General features: G+C 55.8%; 1 protein-coding gene across 1 annotated transcript in view; it reads left to right on the forward strand.

Moving 5' to 3' along the window:
* The window catches only part of MEX3D (mex-3 RNA binding family member D), a 14908-nt gene extending 3960 nt beyond the window's left edge, over positions 1–10948 (forward strand). Inside the window, exon 2 of the mRNA XM_068919736.1 lies at positions 8648–10948. Coding sequence (XP_068775837.1) covers positions 8648–9909 — 1262 coding nt within the window. The 3' untranslated portion in view covers positions 9910–10948. The remainder of the gene's footprint in view (positions 1–8647) is intronic.
* The last annotated feature ends 1184 nt before the right edge of the window (positions 10949–12132 follow it).

Below are 12132 nucleotides of genomic sequence, written 5' to 3' on the forward strand. Positions count from 1 at the left end.
CTCATCCAGATTGGCGGTGGTGATGGTATGAAGCCAGTATGTGCGAGTTGGGATCCGAGGCCCTTCTCGTCCCTCTGCCTTCTGGTTGCTTCAGATGGCCCTGTGTGACTGCCAAAAGGCAATGTGGCCAAGCAGGCTTATGTGGTCATGCCTTTGCATGCAAGCCCATTCATGAATCTTGCTGTGGGAGGGACTGTCTCTGCAAAGGTCTGTGGGCTTGCAGTGATGTGGACTGATCTTTCTAACCAGCAAAAATAGAATAATAATCAAATAATCAAACTCGTGCCAGCAACGGGGGAGATGTGGAGCACCCGATGGGCTGGGGATTGCAGACTTGTGCTGGTTGGCATTGTGCTGGGGTTGTCTTCCTGGTATCCGGGCTTCGTTGGTGCTTCTGGTGGAGATGTTTCCAACATCTCCTGCCCTGATGAGGCCAAGAGGGTGATGCTGGCCAGAGCAGCCAAAGGGCTCCGGGCTCTGCTCTCATCTCTTACCCCACATGCCTCTCGTGAGCCTGAGCCAGCCGCTGCTTCTCTGCTGGGCTCAGCTTCCCCATCAGTGATGCAGGGACTGTTCTCAGCTTTGCAAAGGATTTGGGAAAGTTGCTGTTTGTAGAAAACACTGGAGTGCTTGAAGGAAGATGTAGGAAAGGATGAAATCCAGCAGCTCTCCTCCCTGCCAGAGCGTGGTGGGTGTTTCTGCGCTTGGAAGATGCATAGAGAGACCGCCAGGCCCAGTTTCTGGGCCAACCGGAGCACCTGTAAACTTGCAGCACATTGCTGGGCCTGCAAGACGAATTTTCTCTTCCTTCTGAGCCCTGGGCTGTGTCTCTGTACTGTCCTCTGCCTATCATACCACATCCTTTTAGGCTGACCTGGCTGTCTCCTCCCACCTCTTGGTCTTAGCAGAGCCAGAAACTCCTGAAGTCGGTAGCACAAATTGATCTGGTTGCTGAAGTATCTGCCTGTGAATCTTGGCTCTGGCACCAGCTTCCTCCTCTCTGGCCTGGGGCAAAGAGCCCAGCCTCCCTGCCTCATTTTTCCCAGTGTCTGGAGAAGAAACAAAGGTGTGATGTGCCTGCCTCCTGCAGTGGTGTGGTGAGGGTGAATTAATTACTGTTTGCAGAGAGGTGGAAAGAAATGCTCAGCAAGAGGGGAGATGAGATGTGAGGGAGGTGCAACGTGTTCTTCTCCGCATCTGGCCCTAAGTCCTGGCACGTCCAGTGCTGGTGCTGTTTGCCTGTAGCAAGGGGAATGGGGAGCTCCGTAATGCAGGGGCTGAGAACAGAGAGGAGCGGCTGGACAGCTGGGGAAGAGGAGGTGCAATGTCTTCCCAGCACGTAACATGCTCCAAAGGGCTCAGTGCAAGATATTAGTCTGCACTGGTGCTGAGAAGGAAATGGTCCTGCCAGTTAATGCCACCAAAGACTCATCCTTGTTGCTCCTTGGGTCCTTATAGCTCAGGATTGGGTGCTGCAAGCCTTGCGCAAAGCTATGTGTGCAAATGGACCTGTGGCCCAGCCATGGGCCAGGGTAATCAGCTGGTGTTGTCCAGAAGGACAGCCTGTATGCAGAGGAAGCCATGCTGTGTCCAAGCAGGCTTTGGCCAAGCCATACTCAGGACCAGCAAAGAGATTAGCAGGGTGTCACATGCTGCAGTGGGTTTTTCTCTTATCTGTTGCTTGGGTTAATGCTAGGCCCAGGTGGAGAGGCTCTTTCCAACCCACTGCCCCAGGCTGTGCTCTGCCCGTTTTCATGGGCTCTTGAAATAGTTGCAGCCCTGATCTGACTGTGCCTCTCTTTGGTGGTGGTGCCAGGAGATTATGTTCAGGGAGAACAGCCATCTTCATCCAGTGCTCTTTTCCCCATGTGAGCCTGGAGAGACGGAGGCCAGGCTTAGAGCAGCCCCCATGTGGCCCCACCAGCCCTGGTCAAGCAAAGATGCTTTCGCCCCTCAGGGACTGCTGAGTCCCAACCCTGCGTTTTCCCTGTGGTCCTGTCGGCTGCTGTCAGGGTAGGTGACCATGGGTGGTGTGATGGGGTAACAGCTTGGACCAGGGGTGATCCTAAACCTTTGCAGCTGAATTGACCCCACATCTGTTTGGTGGGACCTTCAGCTCCCTCTATTACCATCACAGCCTGGTTTGGGAAGGGAAACGCTACTTTGGCACCTCTACCCAGAAGACATGGTGTGCTTTGCCTTTCAGGGAGCCCTGCCGCTTCCATCACTGCCTCGTCCAAGGGAGAATCCGTGCAGAGTCACTGTGTCTTGTACTAAACCACTGGTAATTTCTCAACCGTAGGGCAGATGAGAAGGGTCCAGAGCGCTGTTGGTGTTGTAGATCCATAGGGCAGTTTTGCAAAGCAAAGTGTGCCGGGAGCTATGCATGGCTGGCAGAGAGTGGCTCATAGCTGATGACCGAGGGAGGGAGAGAGGGGTGTGAGGCTGGAGATGGGAGGATTGGGAGAGGAGCGTCCAGCTTGCACCCAGCTGTTGGTGGCATCCCTGCAGGCAGAGGTGGGTAGCGGTGCGAGGGGCTTCACCGCCATATCTGGCTTTGTCTCGTCACCAGGACTTGGTCATGCTGTACATGTCCAAAACCCCCAGGATGAGGTTAGTTGCCTGCAGCTGTGCATGTGCCACTGGTTTTCATGAATTTGGCCCCTGGGGGGTTCAGAGCTCTCCCAAAGAGCCCTAACTTGGAGACTGAGCCTGGACTCTGGTGAAACCCAAGCTGGAGCAAGTGCGGTGAGAAGGGCTCTGTTCTGATTGCAGCTCCCCTGGTTCTGCCTCTTTTTTTGGAGGGGGGGAAGACTGAAACATGCTTTTAAGGCTACCTTATTCTTAGACTTGTAGCGAAGTCTGGCACCTCATTTCCCTCCTCCCTCATAATGTGTAATTACTGCTGCACGTCAGCCCTGGGCCCCCCCACAAGGGAATGCCAGCCACTTCCACTGGGTTGAGGCAAGGCGCTTTATCTGGTGGCGGGGTGAAGGCACGCTGGTGGTGGGGTTCGGCAACGACACCGGGAGCCTCTGCGGAGCACCCCATCCTGCCCATAGCCCCGGTTCAGTTCAGCATCAAGCCTGGCCTCCTTTCCAGCGGGGCTGCGCTCAGCTCTGCGTAGACTTTAGATGGATGCAGCCATCTGGGATGGGGGTTTTCACAGTGTGCTTGGGTGGGGGCGTGTTGAGACTGATAGAGAAAATATAAAAATGTCTCTTACTGGTACAGTTTATTCCCCCAGTTGCAGGTTGCCAGTTAAACCACATGTGTGTTGTGCAATGTGAATAAGTCTGGATATCTGGGGTTCATCAGGCATGTTTTGGGGCACTTGGCCATAAGTAGGTTTTAGCATCTCTTTGAGCAGCCTCGGCTTAGCTGCTTGCTAGCATGAGGATTTGATGGATGTCCTATCAGTATGAGGTGGCATGTGTTTGCAGACCCTTAGCTCACTGCTCAGCATGCATTTAAATGCTTTGCTAAATCAAAGCCCCAGGAACCTGCCCACTTCCTTTCCTGCTCGTGGCTGTGACTTTTAGGGCATTGCAGCCAGGGACTGGCTGCCTGGAAGCCCCCCGCGCGGCAGGCAGGGGCCAGCCAGTGGCTCCTGGGGTGGAGTTAAGTACTGGGGGAATGCAGCAGGACTGGTTGGTCCCTGCTTGATGCCTGTGGGCTGCCCGGGGTTGGTCAGGCTGCATGGACCAGCTGTGTCCCGGGTGGGCAAGCTCTGCTCCCACTGCATCCCCGAGTGCCCATCTGAGAGCACTTGGCTGCTTGTTGCACCAATAAAGGCTCCTTAAGTTGAGCCATGCGAGCACTATTCCTGGCTCGAGCGCTGACGTGGCTGTGAGTGAGCGGCTTCCCTTTCCTGCGCCTCAGTTTTTAACATTGGGAAACCCCTGTGCACCTTTGCGGGGGGACCTGGCAGCTGCGGGCAGCAAGGAGACTCCATTTGCCTCTACGAGCATCCCCACCAGGATATCCCATCTCCCCACATCCACCGGGGTTCTGCCCCACTGTGAATCGCAGCCCTGACCTCGGCTGCCTTTTGCTCTGCAGCCTAGCTGGCTGCCGCGGCATGGGCAGCACAATGGCCGCAGCGGTGCCCTGTGCCCGCCGGGGAAGGCGAGCGGCTGGATCTGCAGGCCGGGTGCATTGCTCCTGCCCTGCTTGTTTGAGGGCGGAGCTGCCTGAGCTGGGTACCCCTTTAATTTTTAAACCAGGTTTCTGGCTTTGCCCTAGGAAGGGCTGGCAAGGAGCAGCCATTTAAACTCTTCCTCCGTTTTGTGCTGGCCACGAGCTCCACGGTAGCATTGGTTCGGTCGATCCTGTCAGTGCGGAACAGCCACTGAGCGGATCCCAGCACTGTTTGGAGCTCCTTGCAGCTTTTGATGCTCTTTGATGATGGTTCTCGAAAGCGTTGCTTACTGAACCAGAGGATGGCTTTTTAAACTGTAGACGAGAGGGATTGGCAGACCCCCATGTGGCTCCCTGTTCCTTGTCCAGCCAGAGGTGTCACCTGGGCCACGTGACAAGGTGTCCCTAGCTGTGCGGGGTATCTGTTGGCTGCCACTCATGCTGTTTGGCAGGAGATGCCGTCAGCCTCGTGCTCACCCCGTTACAGGGTGCCAAACACACCGCGTCCCCCTAGCCCGAACGACTTTCCCAGCAGAGAGCCGGTGGCATCGCGGGAGGAGAGCCGACACGGCTGATCTGTGTGAGCCTGGCTGCTGCTGTTGGCTCTGGAAACCAGGTTGCTTGAAGGCTTGGGGGGTTTCTGCCTTGGGGCACCTGGTGCTCCCCCTCGGCCACTCTGCTGATGAGTGTCTCCATGCTCGGCCAAGTGTGGAGCTGTTCTGGTTGAGGCACACATCTGGAGTGAACCCCACGGCTGAGCTGTCCTCCAGCCTCTCCCACCCCCCACCCAGCCTATGGAGGACACATCCATACCCAGCTCGTAGAGAAATGAAGAAAAATTTCACTTCGGGCAATTTTTTTTTACTTTCTGGTATGAACTCTGAGGCTTTACATCCCTCTTTTTGGAACAATTGGGTCTGGGGTCTGAGTCCGATTTCATCTCCGATGCTTCATCACAACCCCTCAAGCAGCATCTCCCCTGGGGATACGTCACCAATGAAAGTGTCGGGGGGACCTGGATGTGTAAGGAGACTCAATGGCTTTGATCCACAGCTGATGCAGTGCCACGTTGGCCATTTGAGAGCCTCTATCTCTCTGGGAGAGCTCTAGCCGCGGTTTCGGTCACAGCAGGGCTGGTTGGCCCAGGAATGAGGCAAAGGATGGTGCACGAAGAAGGCAGAAGCCAGCCTTTGTGGATCTCCCTGTTGCGGACCCCCTCGTCGTGTGAGATGGACACTTTACGGGGGATCTGAGCAGCCAAGCAGCAGGACGAAATGGCTCCCATGCGCTAGAGAGATGATTTGGTTTCCACGTTACACCCCAGAAAAGTCGGGCAGCGGAGCTGCATAAGAGCTGCTTGTGCAGACATCCCAGTACCGGGCTGGGTCCCAAAAGAGCATCTTTCATACTCATCTCAGACAGTTGCTTGGCTTCTGGTGTCCCTCGCTTGTCCCCTGCCGAAAATGAGGTAAACCCTCATGGGCTGCATCTCCTTGAGACTGCAAGCCCTGTGCTTAATTTTACTAACACCTGTTATGCTGACCTCATTTGGTCAAGCCATGGAGCAGGGAAAGAGCTTGTAGCAGGTGCCGGAATAAATTTGGGAGAGGAACATGGGACTCCGAGGTTCCCGCTCCCGACAGCCTTGCGAAGCCTGGCACACGCTTGCTTATAACAGCCTGACTTTGATGGTTGCTGATTCTGCCCTGCCCCAGTGACTGGGCCATTAGCTCCTTTGCTTTCCCCATCCCCATGCTGCTCCCAGCCATAAATACACCTTCCAGTTGTTGTCCTAAATTAGGAAAAGCCTGGACAAACCCTGCTCCACCTGCATTCCTCCTCCACATGTTCCCGTGGCCGCTCCGCAGCTTCCCTGGATCCCGGGGAGCAGGTATGGGAACCAGGTGGGTCTGCACTGTCTCCAGCCCTGCACCTACCTGATAGAGTCCAGCAGGTTGCGAGAAGGGATGTATTTAGGCTTGCCCGACTGCCCTGAGCCAGGAATGAATCCCTGGGGCGATGCAAGGTGGAACAGTTGTTAGATTGCAGCGAGCACTGGGAGATGGCCTCCAAATGCTTCTGCTGTGACCTGTATGAGTATGAAATCCAGATAGTTGCTCTGTTCTGGAGCTGCTGAGAGAGCTTGGCTGCTTTTCTGCTGCCCCAGCTGTATTTGGCTACTTATCTCCCTGTTCCCCTCCCAGATTCACCTTGAACAAGCCTGTCGCCATCCTCAAGTCAAGTCCTTTGCAGGCAGCAGGACCGCAGAGGGGAGATGTTCCCCTCTAGCTTAGAGTCACCAAGCAGCCCAAAGAACGGAGGTGTAGGGAGCTGGGCAGGGGCTGAGGTGAGCTGCAGCGATGGCTGGTGCAAGCTGCATTCAAGGTTTTCAGAGGTGATGCCTGGAGACACTGGCTTTTCTCGCTGCTTAAGAGACTTTCCGTGGGTCTCGGCTGCAGTTTTGAGTGCCGTGCCGTGGTGTCGCTCCACTGCCTGAGTTGCCCTGGTGCCTGGCGGCCATGCTCACCCACGGGGACCAAGTTTATCCGCTTGGCAGTGCCAAGGAGAGCTGCGTCGTGCTGGGAGTAGCTACGCCAGGGCTAACGTCCTCAGCACTGTGAGGCACCTTGGACCCGTCTGCCCAAATCTCTTTTTGCGCCGACCTCGAGGCTGCACAGCCTCAGCTTTCCCTGTGGTCTGTGGCCGGTTAGACTTCACTGTCTCTCCTTCTCCTTGCCCTTTGCTTCCCTCTGAGCGAAGAACAGTTGTGCGTGCACAAGGCTTTGGTCACACCTTCATCTCCCGTCGGCTCCTCCAGCCCTGGCCAGGTCCCACTCCCATGTTCAGGATCTCCGGGGCAGGTGGGCTGGATGTGGCTAGCAGATGGGTCAGAGCAGCTGAAAAGCCAAGATGTAACACCCAGAACAGCTGCTGCTTGCTTATTTTGACTTTTTTTTTTTTTTTTTTACTTTCAATTATTCATGATACTTAATGCCCTGGTAAATGCACTGCACTCTGGTCTGTAAGAATAGCGCAGCATCTGTTTGGGCTCAGCTCTCTGGCTGTGGCAAAAGGCAGCTGAGATCCAGTGCAGCTTGGTTGGGACAGACCTGCCTGGACTTCCTCCTCCACCCCTGGCCCTGGCTGAGTCACTTCAACCTTCTGGGGCTTCTGGATTTTTTCCAGCCTTGCAATGAGCAGAGCAGCCCTTCCCTTCCTCTATGGGAGGCTGGGAGGAGGAAGAGGAGTGAGCTGTTGGCAGAGGAGTCGGCAGGGGAGTCGGCTGGGCAGCTGTAGCTGGGTTGGCTGTGGCTGTCTGCCAGAACTGAGGTCTCCCTGGCCACATGCGGCTGTTGATCACTGGGGATCTTTGCAACAGCAGCAAGGGACAGGGACAATCTTTTGGCTCCATTCATTCAGCTCCTGCCCTGTGGGTTCCAGGCTTTGCTTTGGGGCACGTTGGGCACGATGCAAAGCCCAGGAGGTGGGTGCATGGGGAGGCGGAGACAAGGTGGAGGCTTTGCCTCACATGCCGGGAGCACAGGGCGGCCGCCTGGGCTCATCTCCCCGTGTGGTATGCCTGGCTCATGTGAATTTAATTAAGTGCATGTATTGGAGTGCAGACAGAGCAGATGCAATTAGCAGGGCTGAGTGGGGCTGGGGCTTTGGGGAAGAGCAGCAGGTCTTTCCAGAAATGGGAGCACCAGTGTTGCCGTGTCCGGGGTTTTGCTAGCACCCCTGCCCCAAACACCTCTTCTGCTGAGCAGCTCCTCCAGATGGTGAGGTTGGAGGCAGGAGCAGGCAAGAGGGAGCAGAGGGGTGAAGCATCCCGTTGCGTCCGTACGGGAAGAGGAGCTTGGAGGGAGTTGTGACGGGGACGGGAGCGGTGCTGGCTGTGCCGCAGCGCCCTGCGCAGCCTGTGGGGAGCCCGAACAAGCCCCTCTCTCCAGGGCTGTCGCTGCTGTTGTTGGGAGTGCTGCCATGGCTGTTCCTCAGGGTTAGCTGCTGTCTGAGAGGTGGTGACAAATTTGCAAACTCCAAACAAACCTTTTCCTTTCTCCCTTTTTCAGTGTCCTTTTCTTTTTCCTGCACCTCTTTGGCCGGGCAGACACCTGCCTGCCCCGGCCTCACTCTTTCCCTGTGGGTTGTCCAAGCCCCCAGGAGCTGTGCTGGATTACCCCAGTGTCCAGCAGGTCCTCAGTCCCTGTGGGGAGGAGGTGGTGGCAAGGGAATGGGCGGAGGCCAGGAGGTTTGGGCATCTCGGATGAGCCTGTGTCGCACCCCAGGGCAGAGCCATGGATTCCTGGCTGCAATTGAAATGGGAGGCCCCTCTCTCCAAGGGTGTTTTATTTTGTTTTGATTTAGTTTATTTGCTGCAGGTGCAGAACCAAAGGAACCTGCTGAGACCTGCTGGTTCTGCACCTCTCCCTGCTGGGCGGTGGGCAGAGAAGTCCAGTGAGTTCTTAGCCTTGACATGTCATTTTCCCATCTCTTGCTTGCTCTGCAGGCTGCAAAATCAAAGCCCTGCGCGCCAAGACCAACACATACATCAAGACGCCGGTCAGGGGCGAGGAGCCCGTATTCATCGTCACCGGGCGGAAAGAGGATGTGGAGATGGCAAAAAGGGAGATTCTCTCGGCTGCCGAGCACTTCTCCATGATCCGGGCGACACGCAACAAAGTGAACGGGCTGACAGGAGCCATGCAAGGGCCCCCCAACCTGCCGGGACAGACCACCATCCAGGTGAGGGTCCCGTACCGCGTTGTGGGGCTGGTCGTGGGGCCCAAGGGAGCCACCATCAAGCGGATCCAGCAGCAGACGCACACCTACATCGTGACGCCCAGCCGGGACAAGGAGCCCGTCTTCGAGGTGACGGGCATGCCTGAGAACGTGGACCGAGCTCGGGAGGAGATCGAGGCACACATCACCATGCGGACAGGCTCCTTCATCGATGTCAACGCCGACAACGACTTCCACTCCAACGGCACCGACGTGTGCCTTGACCTGCAGGGCAGCACGGCCAGCTTGTGGGCTAAAGCCCCCAACCCTGCCCGGCGGCCCTCGTCCAGCCTCCGCAATGACAGCCTGAGCTCCCTGGGCAGCACCTCCACTGAGTCCTACTACAGCGGGCGGGTGGCGGATGCCAGCCCCACTAGCCCCTACAGCACCAGCAGCGGCTTCACCTTCAGCGAGCCCCAGGCACCGCTGAGCTCGGAGGAGTGCGACTTCGGCTTCGACTTCCTGGCCCTCGACCTCACGACGCCCACCACCATCTGGTCACCCTTTGAGCGCTCTGGCAACCCCTTGCAGGCCTTCAGCAGCTGCTCCTCCATCAACAGCTCGCAGCGCCGCAATAGCGGCACAGCCACGCCGCGCCACTCGCCCACCCTCCCCGAGAGCGGTGTGGCCCTGGACCACCCCTTAGCCCGCCGCATCCAGAGCGACCCCGTCAGCACCTTGTCCTGGCTGCCCACCCAAGGCTCGCTCTCATCCTTCTCCAACAGCACGGGCTACTCCTCCTCTTCCTCTCTGCCTGGCAGCATCTCGGCCGCCTCGGGCTCACCCACCGACTCCAGCAGCTCTGACGGGCACCGCAAGAGCTCCCGCGAGTGCATGGTGTGCTTTGAGAGCGAGGTGATCGCTGCCCTGGTGCCCTGTGGCCACAACCTCTTCTGCATGGAGTGCGCCATGCGCATCTGCGGCAAAGCCGAGCCCGAGTGTCCTGCCTGCCACACTCCAGCCACCCAAGCCATCCACATCTTCTCATAGCCACCCGCCTGCTGCCGGGGCGGCCGGCCCTCCCCCTCTACTCCCTACAACGCAGCTTTTTAAGGACTTTTAACTGTTTAAATCAACCTTTTTATTTAACGGATCAGACTGGGGACATGGGGCGGGAGGGGGAAAAGAGATGATATTTCTTGCTGGATAGAAAGCTGGAGGGCAAGGATCGTGGGGGCGGGAAGGATGAATGAAACAAAAGGGGTCGGGAGGGGTGGGGAAGAAGGGAGGGAAGAAAACGGAAGAAAACGATTGAGGAAGAGGGGCATGAAGTTGCAGAGAGGAGAGAGAGAGAAAAAAAAACAAATGTTTACAGAATAGCTTTAACTCTTAACCTGGCTGTGGCAGCTGGGAGGAGAAAGCCCAGCTGTTCTTCAACAGTCCTTTCCAAATAACAGTATTCAGTTTGCAAAGTTAAATAAACAGAAAGAAAAGGTCCGGTTGCACTTTTTATTTTAGGACACACAAGGGTTGTCTTTTATTTTTTTAAAAGCATTCTATTATTATTATAATTTTTTTGTCGTCCGTTCTTTTTGTATGTAGTTATTTTTTTGGATGATTCCTGATGGTTCTATAAATATATATATATATATATATATATTTTTTTTTTTTTGTAACACAGGTCTATCTTCTATTTTGCCAATGTGAAAACTGCCCAAAATGTGTTAAGAAAGGAGAGAGGTCTTGGCTGGAGGGGCCAGGCTGGGGTGGGGGCAGCTTGTGGGACAAAGAGGGGCATGATGACCATGTCACGTCGCAAAAAAACAAACAAATTTCTATCTCCTTTTTATTTTGTGGTTGGTTTTTCTTTTGTTTTATTTTTTTATTTTTTACCTCTTTATGTATATGTAGGGAATTTATAGGAAAATATGTACTTTATTGAATAAATTTTAAAAACTAAGATATATTTTATTTTAAAAAGAAAATAACGGACCTTTAACCTTACATGGCTAAAGTACTGATTATATATTTGCTGAGCTGACTTGACGGTTATGAAAATTGTATCAAGAGTTTTATTTTTTGACTTCAAAGCCTTCTTAATAAAGACTTTTTACTATATATGAATACACAGGCTACGTACAGTGTGTTTCTGCCTGGGACGTCTCGGCGCTGACTCCGGGCTCCCATTGCTTCGGCAGGGAAATAGGAGCTGGGGGTGCCAGAGCGGCCGGTTCCCATGTTGCATCCCTGCGCCCGTTGGGGTTTGCGAGGGCTGCCCTGTGTCCGCGCGCCCTTGACCCCCTTTGGAGGGAGGGTCCCTTCACTGGGGAGCGGTGGCACTGCAGACAGCTGGGAGTTGCTGGTTAGCACCTCTAGCACCGGATCTGGCGACTCCGCTTCTGCTGCTGCAGTGAGCTGGCCCGTGCACTGGCTACACGGGGCAGGAAGAGGGGCCTAGGGGACCACCATGTCCCCTCTGCTTTGTCCTCATCCCAGTAGGGTGACCCAGGAACAGGGTGGCCTCAGTCCCTGTGGGCGTGATGCTCCTGGCAGGGCGAAAGCTGCCTCTTCACTGTCCCCAGCTGCTTGCCCTGTGCTGGCAGCCCCTATCCTCAACTGCACCCACCTGCTGGGTCTCCCCCCTCCCTGACAGCATCCTCAGGTGCCTCTGTGCTTCATCCCCAGTGCCGCGGGACTGGCCAGGCTGCCATGGGCCAGCAGGGCTCCTCTGCTCGGGAGGGACCCATGCACAGAAGGGACCCACAGATAGTGGGACCCCTGGACAGCAGGACCCCCCACCCAACAGCCCCACAGACAGCAGCACCCACAGACAGCTGCCAGCCCACCATAGGTTCCTCCAAACAAAAGCAGGGACCCAGGGACCTCGCCCCAGCTCCCCATGGGGACAGCCTGCAGTGGGACATCTGTGGGTGAGGGTCCCGCACATGGCTCCCCACGCAAGCTCCCTCAGCCAAAAAAGCCTAAAGACAGGATGAAAAAAGAATCAATTTGAAGAAAAGAGGGGAAAAAACCTCAGCAAGGCTGAGGCTTGCTCTGCTCGGCTTTGCCTGTGGCCATGGCGTTTCATGGTTACGAGTGCTGCCATGGAAGGAGGGGAGTGGCACCGGACATAGGGGGGTCTGGAGGTGCATGGGATGGGTGCTTGGGGCACCCCAGGTGCAGGGGGCTTGGGATGCCCTGGATGGGGGGGCCCTCAGGGTTCCCTGAGCAGGAAACCTGTGGGTGCATGGTATGGGCATTCAGGGTGCCTGG

This window comes from Struthio camelus, chromosome 26 (genome assembly GCF_040807025.1).
Source record: "Struthio camelus isolate bStrCam1 chromosome 26, bStrCam1.hap1, whole genome shotgun sequence".
Classification (NCBI taxonomy): domain Eukaryota; kingdom Metazoa; phylum Chordata; class Aves; order Struthioniformes; family Struthionidae; genus Struthio; species Struthio camelus.